At 32.8% G+C, this 22,523-nt stretch overlaps 1 protein-coding gene and 1 long non-coding RNA gene across 3 annotated transcripts; both read right to left on the bottom strand.

Moving 5' to 3' along the window:
- LOC109709842 (serine/threonine-protein kinase SAPK7-like) lies at positions 770–17,412 on the bottom strand. 2 transcript variants are annotated; one of them, XM_020232183.1, is made up of 9 exons: positions 17,175–17,412; positions 16,969–17,043; positions 14,891–14,992; positions 14,725–14,778; positions 14,509–14,601; positions 14,329–14,424; positions 10,967–11,071; positions 9,404–9,502; positions 770–1,379 (listed from the first exon to the last, which is right to left on the bottom strand). In XM_020232183.1, exons 1-9 carry the CDS (start codon positions 17,292–17,294, stop codon positions 1,023–1,025), a joined length of 1,101 nt encoding a protein of 366 aa, XP_020087772.1. In that variant the 5' UTR covers positions 17,295–17,412; the 3' UTR covers positions 770–1,022. The 2 variants fall into 2 exon arrangements, with proteins under 2 accessions (XP_020087772.1, XP_020087773.1); XM_020232184.1 differs by lacking the exon at positions 10,967–11,071.
- Positions 19,598–20,810, bottom strand: LOC109709844. The gene is made up of 3 exons (XR_002216219.1): positions 20,747–20,810; positions 20,571–20,671; positions 19,598–19,657 (listed from the first exon to the last, which is right to left on the bottom strand). It is a non-coding gene; the product is annotated as an uncharacterized LOC109709844 (long non-coding RNA).

A 22,523-nucleotide genomic window follows, 5' to 3' on the forward strand; every position in this document is an offset into this window, starting at 1 on the left:
CACCATATACCTGCCAGAAAAGTTAAACCTGTGTATATTCTCGTTGAATCGTTGGTAGTAGATAAGTTGTCCCAAAGGCCTCGAACGTCGGTCGACTCTTTTTCTCTCTCATATTTATCCTGTGTATATTCTCGTTGTCCCAAAGGCCCCGAAAAGTTCTAGTAGATAAGTTGTCCGAAAGACCCCGAAAAGTTAGACTTTGTGTATATTCTCGTTGAATCTAGCGGAGCTTATTAAACCGAAAAACTTAGGATCGGGGCCCCTTAGAATATATCAACTCTTTTACTCTGTCATATTTATCCGATGTGGATTATTAATATTTAAACTCTTAACAAGATTAAGATTAATATTATGTACAGAAATTTTCTATACACAATATTTTGGAAAAATGCATGCCCACTATTACCCGCTAGTACCGTACAATATATTGGGCTTAGATTTTGATTACACGTGAGCCCAAATTGTGCTCTATCAAAAGTAGGGAATTACAAGATGGGCCTAAATGTACCAACCAAAGGTTTTTCCTTTTTTTTTTTGGGCTAAATTAGAGAAAATCCCTTATAAATATTCTCTTTCTTAGACCTTTTAATCACATGGTAAATAATATTAAAAAATTATAAATTTTGATTTTTATATAGTTCCAATAACATAGCTTATGTTTTATAGAGTCGATCGTCAAATTGAATATCTTATAATCCAAAGCAACTTACAAGCACGGGGGTCTCCATATTTTCGAAAGCACAAAAAATGCACTCATCTATACGGTGTGTAAACATTTAAAAAACAAAAATAGTAGTTTTCTTTCAGAGTTTCTCTCATAGTTACAAAGATAAGTTAGGATAAGTTACATTACATGTACAAGCGATCCAACACACCCCAAAAAAAAGAAAAAAAAAAAAGAAAATCCACCAAACAGTGCTTCATGCATGCTCTACGTAAGTTTCATCAGGTACAGTTACAAATAACTCTACTTATTACAAGTTTACGTATTTCAAATGCTACTTTACTAGGAGTACTTCAGATCATATATAGAGATCACTCATGTCAAATTCTCCACTTGCATGAACTGCTCTAACAGTTTTATCATACTCATCTTCATCATGATCTTCTTCTTCGTCATCGTTGTCGTTGTCGCTTTCGAACTTTTCTTCATCATCGGAGTTGATTTCGTTCCACCCGTATTCTCGAAGGGGCCGCGACGGCCTCGACAGAGCCCGTGCTTCTTGGACGATCCGCGAGATCTCTTGGATGCTTTGCAGGGAGTACGCCGGGGCGGCGCCGTCCCTCCGGTAGTAAACTGCTTGTGCTTCTTCCTTCAGCTCCCTTGGCAGGTTCCTCAGGAACCAAGGGTGGGTCTTTATCTCCCTTATTGTTGCCCTCTGTATACGATGAAACACGAGGGGTAAAAAAAAAGGAAACGATCCCTTGGTATCCACTACTTTGGGAGAGCGAGAGAAGTATAAATGCTGCTAAATCTTTAATTACCGCATTCTAAAATGAATATTTGAAATTTAATATATATATATATATAGAGAGAGAGAGAGAGAGAGAGATTAGGACTCGTGTGCTATTAAGAGCACAGAAGCCTACGTGCTTCTAAACCATTTTCGATTATAGAATTTTTGAATCGACGATCAGCTCCGTTAAACTTGATTTAGCATATTTGAATCATCTAAAAAATAAATTTTATAATTTTTCAATATCATTTATCTAGTGATCGAAAGGACTCAAAATCAACAGTTGAAAATAAAAATCTAACAAAATAGTTATAATGTAACACTAAAATTTTTTATCAGAGATATTAATCTTGTTGCAGATAGCATAAAAAAAATTTATTAGAATTTTATTTGATTTGAATATTTCCACACCGTTAAACTTACGAATGGCATGCATCAACTATTAAAAATTATTGATTTTGAATTCTTTCAACCACTGAGTAAATAATATCAAAAATCTGCAAAAATTATTTTCTAAATATTTCAAATATTTTAGATCAAGTTTAACGAAGCCGATCATCGATTTGAAAGTTCTATCATCAAAGACGGCATAAGAGCACAAAGGCCTCCGTACTCACTCTCTCTCTCTCTCTCTATATATATATATAGAGAGAGAGAGAGAGAGAGAGCTACTCTCCTATACTATCTATAGTGCCGGGCTCCGGTACTATAGTCTCATTTTCGATCTTAGAGTGTTCAAATCAACGATCCACACCGTTAAAACTGATCTAAGACATTTAAAGTTTTTAGAAATATATATATATTTTTTTGACATACTTTACTTTATGATCAAACTATTTCAAAATTATCAATTTTCAATGACTACTATGGCGAGTTTGAAGTTTAACGATGTAGAAAAATCTAAATTTCTTCAAATTTTGATAGAAAATACTTTAAGCTATCTAGATTAAGGTTAGCATTCTTGATCTTGAATTTAAAAGTCATATACTCAAATTTTAAAGATTATTCAATTTGCACCGTCCATTTTGACATAATTTATTTACTAAGTAAACGATATCGAAAAAAACTAAAATTTTATTCAGCTTATATTATAACCTATATCATTTTCGGTATATTGATTGATCCGTTTAATGTTGAACACTCAAGATCAGAAAGAAAGACTAAATAGTACCGGATTTCCGGTACTAAAATAGGTATAGTAGCTACTATTATAATATAATATATATATATATACTTATATTATATAATATAATTACTATATTATATAGCAGGGCTGCTGTGAGAGCACCGGAGGCTTCGTGATTCTGAGACCGTTTTCGCGATGAATTTCGAATCGACGATCGGTCGTTAAGACATTTGATTATGCGGCATTTGAAGTTTCTAAAATTAATTTTTACGTTTTTTGATATCATTACTGTGATTGAAGGATTTCAATCATATTTTTTAATGGTGATATTTGCCGTTTTCAAGTTTAACCAGGTGTAAGAAAGTTTATATCATAAGTGAATTTTGATATAGAAAAATTCTTATATAATCTACCAACAGATCATTTTGGGGATCGAAATTTTCAGTTGTATATCACACTTTTTTATATAGCGATTTTATTATTTTCAGCCAGTTAAAATTATTGATTTTGATCATTTTCGATTGTCATTATAGGTAATGATACTCGAAAAATGCCCAAAAATATTTGCTGAAAACTTTAAATACGCTAGATCAAGTTTTACGGCCGATCGTCGATTTGAAAATCCATTCATCGAAAACGGCTCAAGGAGCACGGCGGCCAGAGCCCTGCCTATATATATATATTATATATATATTATATTATAATATTATATAATATTCTATATATAAGAGGATGAGAGGAGAGAGAGAGAGAAGAGAGAAAAGAGAGAGAGAGGCTCCGGCAGAACACGACCAACATAGGAGGAAAGATCGGCGGACACAACGATCATACGATAATAACTAGAGTATACTTAACGAGAGAGAAGAGCTAGGTCTCGATGCTTTCGAAAGTACGGAAGCTCGTATTATGTAAGTTGTTTTTTCATTATGGGACATCCGATTCGGCGATCGGCTTCATTAGACTTGATCTACGTTTGGAACTACGAGAAACATTTCTAATTTTTTAACAACTTTCGTTTGTATATGTAACAGAGTAGCTTCAAAGCATGAACGGATGAAAATTAAATCTGTATAAGAAACAGTGTAATGGACTCAAATTTCAAAATCGGAGTATTGGTTTCTATTGTATATTAGGTAGAATTTTTATTTTAAATTTTCAATTAATTTGGATTTCTACCTTGAACTTAAAAACGTTGCCAATCCGGTTAAATAGTTTCTTTTATCAGATCTTTCGAGCTGCTTGGGTTTTTACAATGATGTCAATTATAAAATTTGTTTCTGAAATAATTCCAATAGAGGTTGTTGATACTATAACGGAATATATCGTACGTGTCCGGATTTTATCATGATGAAAACACATTACAAGCATGGAGGTATTCGTACTTTCGGAACAGTACAGAAGATTTACTTTAAAGTATATATATTATTACTTATATATATAGAGAGAGAGAGATGGAGAGACGAAAAGAAGAAAGAGAGAGAGATGACGAGAAGAGAGACTCGAAGAGAGATGGAGAGAGAGGAATAGGCTAGCTATGTATTATTATATGATGCACTATATATTGGTTGTATCAAGTTTGTTTGGTATTGGATTGAGAGATGTGCTGTTAGGTTTATGTGGAGACCCCTAGGTTTGAGTAGATGTGGCATTGAGTTGATGGTATGATCTACGGATGACATGATCAAAGGGGTGGATCTAACGGCGGAAAACTTGGTAGCACCAAGTGCTTCGTGCTATTGGTAGCATAGTAGCCGGACTCTATATATATATATATATATATATATATATACTATTAATAGTACTACATGCTTCGTGCTATTAGCTTTTTGTTCCTTGGATGAAGTGATGTGTAATTAGAATGATAGTAGCTCTCAATTAGAATAATAGTGGTTCCTTAGGATTAAGTTGGTGATTGGTTAAATAGTATAATTTAACGGATAAATATGATTAAAAAGGTAGATCTAATAATGAAAAACTCGATAGTATCGAAAACTTTATAGCTGGACTCATATATATATATATATATATATAGTACGGCTGTGATACTATCGATAGCATCAAGCACTTGATGCTACCGATTTTCTACCGTTAGATTTAACACTTTGATTATTTTCACCTGTTAGATTATATTATTCAACCAACAACTCACTCAACCCTAAGAGCCCACATCATCCTAACCGTACATTTCTTCATTCAATGGCCGAAAACCTAATAGCACCAAGTTCTTGGTGCTATTAATAGCATACCAACCTAGTTCTCTCTCTCTCTCTCTCTATATATATATATATAGTTTTACTCCTCTTTTGGCATCACTGTGTCGTCCTTTATTTTTTTTGTTAAAATATAAAAAATTTTCTATAAATAACCATTTTTTACTTTCCTTTCCCGACTTTTCAAATTTATATTTTAGCCCCTCAAAATTTTAAGTTAATGTATTTAGTTAGGCTCTCTTCCTGTAAGGTTTCTATTATTATTCCGTCCATTTCTTATAATTTATTCCGAAGATATCCTTCGAATAATAGAAATTATATTAAAAATTATTTTTTTCTTATAAAACAAAGTAAGAACAAATTTGTTATTTCCCCTTTCCATTAACACAATATTCGTTTTTAGAAGTGAGAAAAAATATTAAAAAATAGGTATATTACATGATGGTTTCTGTATTTTAGCCTTTTAACTCAATATTTCTCCAATTGGATATATTAGTATTTTTTTTTAACAAAAAACAAGGGATATAGTAGTAATAAATTTATTAATTCCTGTTATTAGGCTAAACTGCACTTTGATTCTCGAACTTTTAGTCGGGTGACACTTTGGTCCTTAAATTTAGCTTGTTATGATTTGTGCCGTAAAATTTTTAAATGATTACAATCAAGACCTACAGTCAAATTTAGTTAATTAAATAGTTATGCAATTGCTACTATAGTGCTTATGCATAATATCTATCTATACACTACTATTAGTCCCCGTGGGATTCAATGTTGGTTAAATGGGCCAGCATCCTGCCCTGTGGCGGGAGGCCATGTGGGCCAAGTCATGTTCGAAATGGCGTGAGGCTGGGTTGGGCCGAGTCATGTTCGAAGTGGCGTGAGGCCAGGTGGGCCGAGTCACAATCGAGACCCATGGGCGCTGTTTCTGTATGCTTTAAGTGAATTGGTTGCGTATTTCTAACAGCTCGAGCTTTTGGGATTAATGGTTAGCGCTAACGATCCGACAAGTGGTATCAAGAGCCCAGAGGTACACCGGGTTGCGATTCCGCATGCTCAAATGTGGCGCAGGTGTGCTGAGGGGGGATTGTTGTAATGGGGCCAGCATCCCTGCCCTGTGGCGGGAGGCCATGTGGCCAGTCATGTTCACATGTGCGTGAGGCTGGGTTGCCGAGTCAAAATTTCGAAGTGCGTTGAGGCGCCAGGTGGAGCCGAGTCATCAATCGACAGACCCATGGGCGCTGTTTCTGTATGCCTTTAAGTGAATTGGTTGCGTATTTCTAACAGACTCGAGCTTTTGGGATTAATGGTTAGCGCCAGAGCGATCCACATCAAGACCTCCCTGCATTTTAACGGAAAAATGGGTCCCACTTTTGCTCTTAATCTACGTAATACATAATTTTTAATAGTGTTCCCTTTTTACTTAGGGTTTAATTAGGAATCGGCTGCTTTTTTTAGAGAACTTCTCAATTCCTCTCCTTCTGTCTGTCTCATGCTGCGCGGAGGAATCGTCGTCTCCACCAAGTGTGGCACTATGCGACAGTTCGACTTAGTGCCAAGCGCGTGTCGGCGCGGCGTCGACGAGAGTCTCACCCGCCTCAAGCTCGACTATGATTTGATCAAACAATTTCTATATTTCTCTAATTTAGTTGTTCTCGATTATGATTTTTCAAAAAGTTTTTTTTGGTATTTTAATTTGTTTGAACTTTTCGTTGGAATAGAGAAAGATAGGATTTTTTAAAAGATTTATTTTTTTTGGCCTGAAGAAACATATAAAGTGTAAGCTTAATTTTTATTTTCTTCATATAGATATATAGTAGATAATCTCTCTTGCTTTCTTTGTGGATGTAATAATTACGGAACCATGTAAATTTCAGATTTCATTGCAGTTTCTAACGATATAAATGATAAACTATCTTGATTTTATATTCAAAGTTGAGTATCTCAAAACTCAAAGTAACTCAAAATAGGTTTCATGATGCTCTTTTGTGCATAATTTCAGGCGAAGCTCTGGATTTAGTTGAGTAATATAAATCTCTCAAAGAAAATTTTGAAACATTGAGCCAATGAATTACTTTAAAAAAACAGATAAATGCACAAAGACCCCTCACCTATAGGTCATTTTGGAATAGCCACATGTGCTCTGAGATTGTGTTTGTTTCCTCCAAACTCAAACGCATTATTTTGTGGATAACAGAGGATATATGTTTTCACCAAACTATGAGGAGAAACTCATCATTTATTTGTGGATTTCGTGACAATCTCTCTTTGGAGAGATTGCTTAAATGTAGTGAAAAATGATGTGCAAAATGTATCAAAGAGGAATTCCATTAGAGGGAAAATTGCTTGAATCCGGAAAATTGCTTGAATCCTTTGAAACCATTCCAAAATTTTTTAACAAATTTGTTTCATAATTCTATACTTGAATACAATGCTGTTGAATATATTATTCTAATATATTTCCTTCTATGTGGAATATAACCATATTAATATTATGATATTAGCTAAATATTAAAGTGCATGTAATCAAAAGAGCATTAGTTGCTTGATTTTAGATAAGTTAAAAATGAGTTTTTCTTAAAAAAAAAAAAAGATATCTGAGTAGGTTTTTTTTTCCTTTTGGTATCGAATTATCATAGAATTGGATTATTTTGCGATTTTTTTTTTTTTTCAATTCTATTCATTCTTTTTTTCTAACAATTTTTTTGTTTTTTGTTGTGCAGGTGACATATTTTTCTTGCATTTTGCAACCTCACGGATTTGAATGGTATGCTTTCCTTAATAGATTTCTTTTAGTTATATAGTTTGATTTCTTACTCATATTTATCCAGTAGTTTTTTCTTCTTATTTCTACTTTTCTGTAGATTCTATTTTTCTGCAATTTGTTTTTTCAATTCTATGCATTCTTTTTTGCTAACAATTTTTTTGTTTTTTGCTGTGCTGGTGACATATTTTTCTTACATTTTGCGACCTTACGGATTGGAAATGGAAAGCTTTTCTTAATAGATTTTTTTTTTATTTATATAGTTTGAGTCCTTACTTATATGTTTAATTCAAGTGTATCCTTATTAGGAATCGTGTTGTTTTATAAAAAATTGTCTAATCAATCTAACACAGATGAATTGTCACTTTGTTATTTGGTGCCTACGAATTCATAATATTGCTTCATTGTCTATCTTTTCTTTGTTTTATTATTACTTTTATTGATATTTTACTATTTATAACAATGTTTCCTACCCGTCGTAACGCGCGGGTTACTACGCTAGTTATAATTGACAATATAGTAATTAGTAAGTTATAACATCACTAATACATTAATAAAATATCAGTATCTAGTCAACTAAATTATACTATAGAATTTAATTGCGAAAATATAAAACTTCAAGCCAGAATTAAAATAAATTAAAATTTGGAAACCAAAGTATCACAATCCTTAAGTTTGAGAACCGAAAGTGTAATTTGGCCTTGTTATTTATTATGTGACTACCTAGCAACGCAACCAGCCCAGGTTTTAAAAAAAAGGGGCAATTGCTTATATACCCCTGAAAAGTTTCCGACTTTCCGATTTACCCCTCTTAGAAGGCTAATATTGAAAATACTCCTCCTATGTTCCAACCTATTTCTAATATACCCCTGGAGTTAAAATCTGTTAAGTAACTCTGTTATCTCTGTAAAATTACTATTTTGCCCTTTCAAATGCCCGTAAGTTAAGGGTAAAATTGGCATTTTAATTTTTTTTAACTGTGGTAGATATTTAACTCACGTTTAACCCAGGTTAACTTAACAGGGATAACTGCGGGGGTATTTTGCAATAACGGTGGAACATATGAGAGGTATTTTAGAAAGAAAAAAAAAAGTAGGGGTAAATCGGATATTTCCAAGCGTATGATGGATATATAGGCAATTATTCCTTAAAAAAAATGGCTACTTCAAGAATTTAAAGAAGTGAAAAAAAAAAAAAAAAAAGTTTGTATTTTTCTTTGCCAAACAACCACCTTGGGTATAAGTGTATAACCGAATAATCAACCTTTTCATTTTTTCACTATTTCATATGAAAATTTTATTTTAAAGGAATAAAAGAATAACACCAAATGAGGCTGTAATATCTTACTTTACATATATTTTTTATTTGGGTAAATTATAGTTTTGGTCATCAAATTATGAGGCATGTGACGCTTTAGTGCTCAAACTTCAATTCGTTAGAAATTTTTATTCGAACTTTCTAAATTGTTAACCAAATATTGATGAACTACTAATGTCATTTCTACATCATTCTTCCATTAGTAATTCATCAGTGTTTAGTTAAAAAAATTGGGTTGAGAGATTGCAACAATTCAGAATGTTCAAGCGAAAAATTTTAATGAATTAAAATTTGAAAACTAAAGTGTCGAGTGCCTCATAGTTTGAGGACCAAAAGTGTAATTTACCTTTTTTTATTTTTCACATTCCTCCATCTGAACTTAAAGATACTATTAACTTGTTCAGTAGTAAATTTGGAAGTTTCAAAATCCAGATACTGGTTCCAAAATGCTTTGTATATTTGACACGTATAAGCATTTCTAATTTCTACTGTTTTTGAATTCATTAAAATTGAAGAAGATTTTGGACATTACCTTGCGTGGATTTGCCACGAAAATGCGAGAGATGAGGTGCCTGCAATCCAGGGATATGTGCACATGATCCGGTATTTTGTATTGAGCTTGATTTATTCTCTGCAACATATATATAATAATGTGGAAAAAGCAACATGAGTGAGACCTGATACATGATAAATATTTCTTTCTTCTTTTTTTTTTTTATACTTAGGCTAAATTGCACTTCTGTGCCCAAACTTTTAAGGTCCATGATGCTTTGGTTCTCAAACTTTAATTTGATATAGTTTTTAATTTTAAATTTAGTTGGTTAAATGTGTTAGCTTAATAGACCAACATCCTACCATGTGAGGGAAGATCAGATTCGACCGAGTCACGTTCGAAATGGCGTAAGAATGGGTTGTGCTAAGTCATGCTCGAAGTGGCGTAAGACTAATTGGGCTAAGTTATCATCAAGACCTGTGAAAGTTATTTATATATAAATATATATATATATATATATATATATATATATATATATATATATATATATATATATATATATATATATATATATATATATACGCTTTAAGTGAATTTGTTGTATATTTCTAACAGCTCAAATTTTTGGAATTAATAGTTAGTGCTAACGATTCAACAAATGGCATGAGAGTCAAAAGTCACGATTTTGATTCCTACATGCTGCAAATTTATACAAATGGTAGAGGAGAAATTGTTGGCTTAAATAGACCAGTATTTTCTCCTGTGAGCGAGAGGTTAGATTGGGCCGGCTCACGTTCAAAATAACGTGAAACTCGTTTGGGCCGATTCATATTCGAAATGGCACTATAATAAATTTAAAGTTTGAGTACCAAAACAGCATGCACCTTTTAGAGTTTGAGGACCAAAGTGCATTTAGCCACCTATTTAAGTTACATATTCAGAAAGGAAAACAGCACAATGTTCATTGTAAGAAGAAATATAAGATAAGAATCATAAGATAGGGAGATACAGTGTATATTTTTGTGTACTAATACTAGAACTTATAGCCAAGTTTTACTTTGATCCTCAAATATTTAAGTTGCACACTCGATATCTAAATTTTACGAAGCGTTTTATTCTGGTCCTCATCCTGATATCCCCAGTTTCCAAAAAAAAAAAAAAAGAAAAAAATAATTGTCTATGCATCAGGTGTAGCCAATTATCTTTACTCCTTGAAGTAGATGAGAGTAAGGCTTAGTTTTGTATTGATGTCTATCAAACGCTATTAGATAAAATGGAGTTGAGGAAAAAGTATATATGGATTTGCTTCTGTGTTTTCCAGTGGAACCGTAGAAAATATATCATAACCGACTTATCGCGATATGCGGAACGCAATATTACGTACGAAAACAAACAGGATATTTTTCTAACGTACTTTCTCACCGCAAGTAACGCAATCTCCCCGCAATCCCAAACGAAACCTAAGAACTAAAGCGAGGCAGTTTTAAAAGTTTGAGTGTATAAAATATGCAAGTTAAAAAGTTTGGAAAACCAAATAGATCTTTATTAGGGACTAGCAGAATAATTTACTCAAAGTTAAAGGGGTGGGTTGAGATTGTTTACATTGACGGTCTTGCGAAAATTCTTGGGGTCTTTGGGGTCCTCAAATGGGTAGGCTCCCACCAGCATCACGTAGAGAGTTACTCCACACGACCATACATCTGCTTGCTACGTACACCACCCACAAATTTGAGAACATAAATTACTCACATCAAGGAACAACCAAAAATAATAATAATAATAATACTAATAATAAAAACAATAACAGAGACATAATTAATGTATTAGAATTAGGACTTCGTGCTTCAATTGAATCCTAATTAATACGGCTCACCATGTCAAACAAGCGTTATGAATTCGTGCGTCAAAAAAAAAATAATTACGTAAAAGTTTATAATTAAAAGAGTAAAATATTGATATATATTTACTAAGTGCAAAAATTTTCATATTTACGGGTTACAACCCAAATAACAATTACATCGGCTGTCGAGTACTAAAAGATTAATATTTATTATCAGATTTAAATTTTGGAAAAATTTCAAATACTACTCATATGGTTTCATACTTTTTCACTTGAGTACCATGTGGTTTAAAGTATATCAATTTAGTGTCTTGTGGTTTCATTTTTATTCTTTTACTATCGATTCCACTAATTTTTTTCGTTAAATTAGTGACAAAGTTAAAATTAAAGAGTACTAAAGTAAATATTCGATAAATCTAGATAGAATATCTGAATTTTTTGTATATAATTTAACAAAATATTAACAAAAAAATTGAGGACAAAATAAAAATAAAACCACAGGATACTAATTTTATACATTTTAAACTATAGAGTACTAAAATGAGAAAGTACGAAACCACTGATAATATTTGAAGTTTACTCTTAAAATTTTTAGATCCAATAAGTTTCAGTAGATATTTCACATCTTGAATTAAGTGATGTGTGGGCTTGGACTGTTTCTGACGCGCAAATATGGCAAAAACATTTTTGCCTAAACCAGCATGCAATTTTCCACATATCCTTGGTAAACATTTCCCCCTTTTTTCTTTTTTTTTATTCCTTCGGGTCCGTTTGAATGCACAGTAAGAAAATTTTTTCGAAATTTATAAATTATAGTTTTGGTAATAAAATAGGGAATTCTATAACTCTAAAAAAATCAACGGATTCAAATTTTAAACTGTTTGAATACGCAATGTACAATCAGTGTTTGAAAAGGCGCGAGGCGCAAAAAGGCGCAAGACTCTCCTAGAGCCTAGGCGCGAGACGCACTGCGAGGCGCGCGTCTCAAGAAGGCGAGACGCACAGTAATTTAATTTGATATTCAACATTAAAAAACTCCAAAATAACTATACAAAACTAAAATAACTATAAAAAAGTAAAGAAAACACATGTATATAGGTTCTCAAGTTAAAAAAAATATATTTCGACTTTCAATTTAAAAGTAATTGTGGTGCCAATATTTTCATTTGGCTTCAAGAAGGAGAAGAGGGCGGTAAAAGGAAAAAGTGGTAGGAGGAGAGGGCGATAGATTGATTTCATTAGGGTTTTTTTAGGTTTCTTTTAGATTCTTTTACTAATCTTATCGGGTTAAAATATAAAATTTATATCCGAAACCCAATAACCTAAAAACTTTAATCTAAAATTCAAAAAATATTAAATATGCCGAGACGCGAGCCTTATGTGCGGCTCGCGCCACGCCTGAGGCGCGCACCTCAGCAATAGCGCCTCGCCTCGCTACTGCTGAGGCACGGAGGCCCGCGCCTCGCGCCTAGGCGCTGAGGCGCGCGCCTCAGGCGCGCCTTTTCAAACACTGTGTACAATTTCATAAAATTTCTCTAAATTTTAAAAATAACAGTTAAATTTCAATTTTAAAATTTAAAATTTCAATTTAAAATTTGATATGTGAAATTTAAATTTTAAATTTTCAAATTTGAAATCTATAATTTTGAAATTTGAAACATTGAAAATTGAACATATAAATATGTAAATTTAATTTTTAAATATTAAATTTTAAAATTTTAAAATAAAAAATTAAAAAATTAAAAATTTGAAATTTAAAAAATATATTTAAAATTTAAAGTTTAAAATTTGAAATTGAACTATGAGATTTCATATTTGCAATTTGAAATTTAAAATTTAAAATTTAAAGTTTAAAGTTTGGAATTTGGAATTTGGAATTTGGAATTTAGAATTTGAAATTTGAAATTTAAAATTTTAAAATTTAAAATTTAAAATCTATGTTGAAATTTAAAACTTTATGTTGAAATTTAAAAATTAAAACTTGATGTATCTTTGAAATAAAGGAGCCTAAGGATTGTAGAATTCTTTTCCTTTGATTAGAATGGATTATAATTTTACTTTATTTTTTGGAGAATAGTTTAACTATACTCCAAAAATTACGTTTTTTTTTTTTTTCCCAAACGCTTCATAGGATATATTTCCTATCGTTGTAGCATAGTTTAACTATGCTACATTTTCAAGGGTATCCAAACGGGTCTCAATTAATGAAGGTAAATTTGCACTAGTAGTCCCTGAACTTTGAGTCAAATTTTATTTCATCCTCGAACTTGATTTTGACACTTGGAACCTTAAAGCTTCGTTTGGTTCGGAAATTAGTATGAACTAGTTATAGCGGGGATAGATACAAGTATGGATTTTTGTAAGAATAAGGGTATTTTTTTGTTTGGATGAAATTATGAATATAAGCTGGAACTAGAGAAATTGTGTTTGAATGGTTATTGAGAATAAGAGAAATAATTGATGGTTATAAATAAAAAATAATGATATTATCTCTATATTGAATTTAAATTTTTAAATTTAAAATTTTAAATTAAAAATTTTAACTTTTAAATTTTAAAATTTGAAATTAAAATTTAAAATTTAAATATTCAAATTTATAAATTTTAAAATTTAAAATTTAAATTTAAAACCAAATTTAAATTTAAAATATATAAAATATTAAATTTAAAATTTAAAAATTTATAATAACAAATTTAAATTTTAAAATTTAAAATTCAACATCCCTTCTATGAGCACATATTTTAGGAAGCCGCACCGCTACATATACATTCTATTTGGGATGTATATTTTACCTTTTATCTATATTCAATAAACTTGGTGTTTTTACGGGTCACTTGATAAAAGGGGTTAACCCTTGCAATCCATATTAAGGGGGTGAATTAGAATTACATATCGCTTCCATTAAAGCTGCGCTCTACAGATATATCAACCCTANTTTTTGTTTGGATATAAAAGCGGGGATAACCCCCTTATCCCTCTTTATACCCGATTCAAACGGGGTGTAAACTATCACTAAATTTTATTTTCAAACCTCTAAACTCTCAATTATTATTTTTATCATTTCTATTCCGATTTCGATTCCCCTTCTAAACCAAACGTAAATGAGCCATGGTCTACAACTGACCTTGCCGTCGTACTCCCCCCGCCCAAAGAGCACTTCCGGTGCGATGTATGCCGGCGTCCCGACTGCCGACTTGGCCATTGATTGCAACAAGGATGACTGTTACAAATTTAAAATTTAAATTTTAAATTCAAATTTAGCAGTTTTATAATATTTGAGATCAAAAATGTTGCAGAAAACTACCTTTGAATAACCAAAATCACATATCTTAACCCTCGGTGCAGGGCTCCCGTCTAAAAGAGTGTTCTCCAACTTCAAATCCCGATGACAAATTTGCTAATACAAATTAAAATTCATAATTAAAATATAAAAATTTAATCTATGTGTTTAATTACTTCAATTGAGATATTTTTCCTTTTTCTTTTGGTTTTTGAAAGATTCAATTTTTTTTTTTCTCACCATAAAGTGAAAATAGCTAACCCCGGAGATGAGCTGCTGGAAAAAATACCTCGCCTGCACCAAAAATATAAAGCAGGTAAATCATTTAAAAAAGACTTAAAAGCTTCACCAAAAAATTTTAAATTTTAAATTTAAATTTAAAGTTTTAATTTTTAAATTTAAATACCTCGTCTTCGTGGAACCTTCCCGCATCACAAATCCGTTCAAAAAGCTCTCCGCCTGCTGCGTACTCCATCACGATCGCTAAGTGCGTTGGTGTTAACACCACCTACAAAAAAAAATAAGGGTTAATTTTATTTGTACCCTCAGAAAATTATGATATATCATAAATACCTCTCTAAATACAATATTTTTTTCATAAATATCCTCACCGTTAATTTTTTGCTAACTTCCGTCAACATAACATTTTTTATTTTATTTCAAAATATGAAATTACCATTTTACCCTTATTTTTTGTTTAAAAATCAAAGTTTTTTCACTTATTTTTGATATTTATACTAAAACTATCAACTATAGGTCATTGAAGTAAATCTTGAAGTTTTTATTATTATTTTTTTTTGAACAAAAACTTATTTAATTTTATATACTACAAAGTTATTAAAATTATTAAATTTGTTTGAATCATTAATGGATTAGATAAAATCTCTAATTTAATAAAAAAAATCATTCAATTTAAGAAAATAAAATTTAAGAAGACTTTAATTAAAAAGTTAAATTTAGGAGGGTATTCACAATAGGTAGTAATTGAGGGGGTCTCCATATATTCAAAAGAAAATTGTGAGAGTGGTGATTAAATTTAAATAGAGGGTAAAATTGGTATTTTGAAGCTAATATAACATATTGCTAGCAGTAAGGGTATTTTTGAAACTTTTCCATACTTTTGGAGGGCAAATATGAAATTTTAAAATTTTGAAGGATATTCATGAAATTGGAACTACTTGGAAGGGTATTGAAGAAATTTCCCAAAAAATAAAATAAAATAAATTAAAAAAAAAAAAACCCAAAATCGCTCCCAAAATTTTTTTTTGAAATTTCGACTGCACAAAAAAGTTGGAATGCACAAGAAACGCCCTCAACTATATGATATTTGGAAATCGATCCTCAGCTAGTTGCCCCTTTCTTTTAATCCACGCATTCATAATATTAATTCTCTCGATTTAAGTTATTTTTATTAGTTAAGCCAATAATTTTCTTAAATTTATCAATTATTCAATTAATTTAACTATTTGGAACTTATAACCAACAGAACTTAATGACTATAATCAATTCTATAAACTTAATTATTCCTTGTTGACTTAATTTTTATTTTTTTAAATAAAATTTTGTGAATCAAAAAAAATATAGGAGTGAGCAGTAACTTAGTTATAATTCTTTTATTTAAATTATTTTATTTGACCAAGATAATAAAAATTTGAAAATAATGTTTTATTTTTAAATTATTTTAAATAAAAGGTTAATTTCATACAGATTTATGCAAATATAGTGATTGACAAATATTTTCTTACAAAATTCAACTTTCATATATTGTCTCTACAAAAATTCTGATGTTTTTAAATATATCCCAACCGTTATAATCCATTATAACCATAAGTTAAATATTTAAGCCCAATTAGTTTTTGATATTTTTTCTCCTCTTATATTATACTGTTATAGTTTTTGAAAAATATATTTGTGATGGCAAAATTGAAAATATAAACAGTTTTCTAACGATTCCCTAACGGGAACAAATCAGAAGGACATATTTAAAAACATCTAGACTTTTGTAAGAACAATATATAAAAGTTAAACTTTATAAGAATATATTTATCATTTACTATATTTGCAGGGAGCTACATAAAATTAACCCTTAAATAACTTACCATCTACCACTTGACCAATTAAATTATATACTAACCAATTATTATAGGAATTAAAAAAACAAATTGGCAATGACACCAAACGAGGTCTTAATTTTTTTTTTTTTTTTAGTTGATAGCATCTTAGCTTCTGATTCTTTTTGTTTAAATTATTTTGATTATTTACATCAAATTTAAAAATTTAAAACACCTTTTTAGCTCACAAAAGCGCAGATCTTGATAATTCTCAGCATTTAATAGCTAGCGGAGTGGTTAATCCAACCGAATTGGTGATATATATATAAGTTAAAAAGAAAAAATTGAAGTGCCTTTTTCAGAACGATTACTTATTGAGGGGGGTCACTGCACAATTTACCCCTAAAAAAAAGAACAAATTCCGATCACACACCTCCTTGAATCGAATGATATTTGGGTGCCGAAGCGATCGGTGGTTAATGATCTCCCTAAACACGTTCTCATCGATCTGAAACCACACACAATAAAAAAAAAAAAATAAATAAAAAAAAAAATCCCAAAAAAATTTAATAAAAAGGTTAAAATCAGATCAGATCTGATCAAATCAGGGCGAATTCGAAGCCGAAGATAATCTACTACCCGGTGGCCGCGGTCGATGCACTTCACGGCGACGAGCTCCCGTGTCTCGCGGTGCCGCATCAGCTTCGCGAAGCTGAAGTGGCCGGATCCGATGCCGCGAACGGGCTCGTACTTCTCCATCGTCGCTCGATCTCGATCTCAATATCGATCCGATCGGAGAGGGGAGAGGAGGTGATGATGATTAGGGTTTGTAATGGGGATTTGGGGGTGGGGGAGAGAGAGAGAAGAGGGGGAGGTGTCTCTTTCGCTGCTACTACAAGTAGGATCGAGATAGAGAGAGGAGAGAGAGGATACGGTGAAAGGGCGGGGGTTTCAATTTAAAATTTGGAGGAGTCGTTTTCTATCGAGGTATTTTGCACTATGGTCCTCGTACTTGTACATTTTACACAACACTAGCAAATTAAGCTTCTAACTTAATTTTTATCCTTTTCAATATACCTTTTTATCATTACCAATTTTTTTTTATTTGCCTTCAAGTTATGGACCAAAAAAAGTAATTTAATTTTTTTGTCTTTTCAAATATATTTTTTTATCATTACCAACTTTTCTTATTTGTCCTTAAGTTAAGGATAAAAAATGTATTTTGATTTTTTTTTTTAGCTCCGGTAGATATTTAACTCAAGTTTAAACCGAGGTAACTTAACGCGTGGTAACTGCAGAGATATTTTTGAATAACAAGGGAAATATAAGGAGTATATCGAAAATTTTAAAAAAAAAAGTAATGATAAATTAGATATTTCTAAAGTTTTGAAGGATATATTGGCAATTATTCCTAATATTCTACACCTCTAAAGGGCCAGCATTGCTCTTAATTTAGACTTAGTTTGGTATTAAGTCCTATCTAACGCTATTAGATAAAATAGAGTTAGGATAAAAGTATATATGAATATACTTCTGCGTTCTTCAGTGGGACTGTAGAAAATATATCGTAACCGACTAATCGCGATATGCAGAATATAATATTACGTATGAAAGCAAACAGAATATTTTCCATCGTATTTTCTCTAACGCAATCTCCCCGTAATCCCAAATGATCGAAATCTTAATCAACTTTGGTTGCAGCTTTTCCCTTGTGGCGAAGGCAATGCGCAGAAACAATCCTAGCTGTCCATTAAATCAGGGGATACATATAATTTAGATTATTTTACTATCTAATATTTCAATTTGTTTGATTTGACTCAGCCGGTGATAATTTGACTTTCAAATTTAAACTAATTATTTATTTTAATAAAAATTATATGAAATACACTAATTAAATCTGTAAAGATAAACAGTATATTCAAAACTTAAAGCCAAACTACCATTAGCTGACTCAAATTAAATAAATTAAAAATTTTAATATGTTAAAATAATTTTTTGAAGAATTAGATAGTTAACTGAAAATAATTCATAGTGCAAATAAGTTTGGCTTTAAGNATAAGTTTGTCACCTATAACTGTTTTTTTTTTTTTGCACTGATAACTGATTTTTTTTTTTTTTGAGAGAGAGAAAAGGAACATGCTACGTTCCCGCTTCGTTTATTTTTTTAGAAATAAACTTAGTTAGAAACGTGAATTAATTAGGATTCGAACTTGAAATCTTGAATACCAACTATCAAGCCATTTGCCACTTGCGCTAGAGGCAATCAGTATATATGTTAAAATAATTTATGGTATTTTACTAGGGTGTTTGCTATACAAGCAATTGTCCCTGCTCATGCAGGTGGGTTTTTGGGTAGTTATTTTAAAGAGTTGATTACCTTTAATTTCATGAATATTGGTGCTCAAAATTAAGGCCAGAGTGAATCCTTTGCAAACCAGAATGTAGAGCACGAGCCGTCTCGTGTTTACTCGTTTATTAAACGGGCCGAATTTGAGCTCACTCGTTAAGATATCAAGTTAAAATATTCAACTCTATGTTCAGTTTGTTTGCTAATGAGTCGAACACGAGCTAGCTCGTTAACAGTAAGCTAGATTACCAGCCCTATTGCTGGACAAAAAGTTAAAAGAATATATATATATATAATTTTAATCTAATAATTGAAATTCACAATATGTAGATCTATTTACATATGAGTTGGCCTAAAATCTTAGTAAATTATATATTCTAACTACATCGAGCCATATACGAGTGAACTGATTTCAGCTCGTGTCACGCCCCGGATGTCTCGTTCCCCGGGCACGCCGACAAATCCGCCGTATACAAGGAATTTCCCCTGTATACGAAGCGTCAAAAGTACCTGTAAATATACAATACTACAAACAGTAGCATAGAGCTGCTCAATATACAAAGCTAAACAACTGAGTTTCATATACATAGTCCAAATCCAAAATACAAAGCTACTCGCACCGGCGAGTTAAACAACTATGTACATAAACTCTAAAATAGCAACTACCTGCAGTAGGGGGGTGCCTCTAGCTCTGTCAGTCGGGTAGGGCTCTACCTCGCGACGCCCTTGCCTCGATCCTGATCCGCGGAAGGCGCAGTAGCCGAAACCTGTGGCTCTGCAAAACATAGGTAACAACTGGGCGTGAGAACTACTGTAAAAACAAGTAGTCCTCAGTGGGTACCGCCCAAAACGACATCGGTCACCCACTAAGTCTACAGAAGGGAGCAAGGATAGAAGGAAAAGCAGGAAGTACACTCTATCGCTATCATCCACTACACTATCATGCTCTACATTAACCGACTGTAGGAAATGTCAAATCTGACCCAATCCAATTGGGACTGTAAACATACCCGTCCCTGAGACTGTGAACACACCCGTCCCGGCTCAGTTGCGACTGTATAGCTACCTCCACACTAACCAGTCCGTGGATAGCAAGTCCAACTAGCCTGAGCGACACCAACGCAAAAGCACCGCGCCCGCCTCCGGAGTGGCACTCGTGGGAGCTACCCAACCGAGTATGCAGCGTATCTCTGTCGAGCTCAAACAGGCTCTCTAACTCAAGCCGAAGTCCAGTAACAACTCTGACTAGTCTAAATACAACAAACAACGTGCCCTCGGCACAATCCGACGCCAAAACGGCGAACCGGGCCCACCGTCAGTCCCGACGGCGCCCACTAGTACGAAACAGTCTAAACGACCTCAGAAAAATTCACTCGGCATACCAGCACGAGCGTAAATGTATTCTAAACTACCTGGAGTACTCGTCTACAGTATGCTGCGACAGTACAATTCTATAACGGCTCCTAGAGCTAAATCAGGCAGTTTAATACATATGTCGATTCCAATCGCGTTTTCTCCTAAGTTTAAACCCAGTCCAACATGTATATTTAAAAGGTAATAATCATGTTATATATGCAGCATTTATCCAGGATATCATTATGAAAAACGAACTACAACATGATTTACCGAACAGAAAATCATACATGTCGACTATTACTACACTTAGGAATAAACCGATGTAAACCCACCTTAGTCGCTAATTCTGGCAGCAAAACACCCTCACAGCTGCAGCACCACCTGCTGGTCGATCTACACCCTCCAAATCCGGGAGTCGAGCTAACACCACGCTCTACAAAGCACAAATCACCGTTTCAGTCCCAAAATTCGCAACAGTCAGGTACAGCACAGATTCGACCAATCTAACCTCAACGAAATCTGGCAAGTAAGGGCTTCGTGGATTCCTCTCGAAGTCCTGAATCCAGCGAATCAAGCCTCGTCGAAATCCGACGCTCCTACGTCGAGTACGAGCCGAAACGCCAACGGTCGACGCTGGAAATCTGCAGGGACAGCAACTAGCTCGAAATTGAAAAAGCTTGGAAATTAGGAAGCAATTCTATGGAACACCCACCTCGACGGCGACTAGCACTGGCGCGACGTCAAGAACGGCGAAGATCCACGCTCGCCCGGCCTCCTCACGATGCAACGGCAGCAACCGTAGGTTCGAACGGCTCTGCGGTGCGACGTCGACGGCGAAATCGGCTCCGCGGCGGCGTCCCTCGCGTGCTTCCTTGGTACGGCCGAACGAAAGAGAAAAGGAGAGAAGAGAGGAGATAAACTCCTCTCTCTCTCTTCCCTGCATGCATAAAAGAGGGGGGGAGGTGATGCCACATGGCATTACACATACTCACACATGTGCACTCACACACACACACACACGTACCCTCACACACACACTTATATATATATACTAAGTGTAGGGATACTAGTATACTACAGCTCGTGTTCATCTCGTTAAAATTTCGAGCTAAAAATTTCAGCTTTGTATTCATTCCGTTTATTAAATAAGCGATCGATCTCGAGCTCATTTTTGAGTCCTAGCTCATGAACAACGAGCTGAATTACCGGTCCTAATGCTACCTATATCAGATACTGTTTATCTGTTTAAGCAGCCGTAAACTTTGCGTCATGTGTTTGAGGTATAGAAAAATAAATACTAAAAATTAGAAACCTAATTGTTGGAAAGACTAAAATTAAAAAAAAAATCGTGAAAAGTTTGAGGACCAATTGTGTAACAAACCCTATGGCTAAGTTATTTTATTTTTATTTTTCGAGAGAGAAAACGTAAGTGCGATGTTGCTTAGCTGCTTTGGTAAGCTCCAATTAATTGCAATCGCCAGGTGAGATATTTAATATAATTTATAGATATGATAGGTGATGACTTTGTCCAAGAGTCAATTATAAATACTAAAAATAATGGTGTTATATATAGAGTAGAATGTAACACTCTTCAGAGGATTTAGAATAGTTATATATATAAAATATAGAGCTAATTTTATACATGTATCTCTAAATATAATGAATTATAAATATATCACTATAAAGTTCAACTTTCATATTTTGTTTCTACAAAAATCTTGATGTTTTCAAATATGTTCCTGCCGTTAGAATTCGTTAGAAAAATTTAGTTAATCATAGGTTAAATACTTAATCCTAGTTAGTTAATGAGATGAATTAACTTTTTACTCCTCTTCAATTAACAATTAAAAATTTTTGGATGAATATATTTGTGACGACAAAAATATCATTTCACTTATAAAATAGACAGTTTTTTAACTGTAACAAACCAGAATGACATATTTGAAAATATTTAGGCTTTTGTAAGGACAACGTATGAAAGTTGAATTTTGGTTAATCTCAAAAGATTAAGAAAGTTAAATGTGCTTAGGCTGGATTGATTCTAAGAAGAGTAACATCCCTGGAAAACAGAGGGCCATAGTTGGTATCATAACCTATGCTCCCATGGCTCTCCATAAGGTCGGCTAAGACTAAGTGAGAACATTAGGACTTAAAGAATGGATGAATGTGACATCCCTGAAATTTAAAATAATAATAATCTATACTACTTATAAAAGCGTGAGTTTTGAATTTTTTCCTCTTTCCCAAAATGCCGGTCCCTATTAATATAATTTCAATCACTTACT

This window comes from Ananas comosus, linkage group 5, assembly GCF_001540865.1.
Source record: "Ananas comosus cultivar F153 linkage group 5, ASM154086v1, whole genome shotgun sequence".
In the NCBI taxonomy this organism is placed as follows: Eukaryota; Viridiplantae; Streptophyta; class Magnoliopsida; order Poales; family Bromeliaceae; genus Ananas; species Ananas comosus.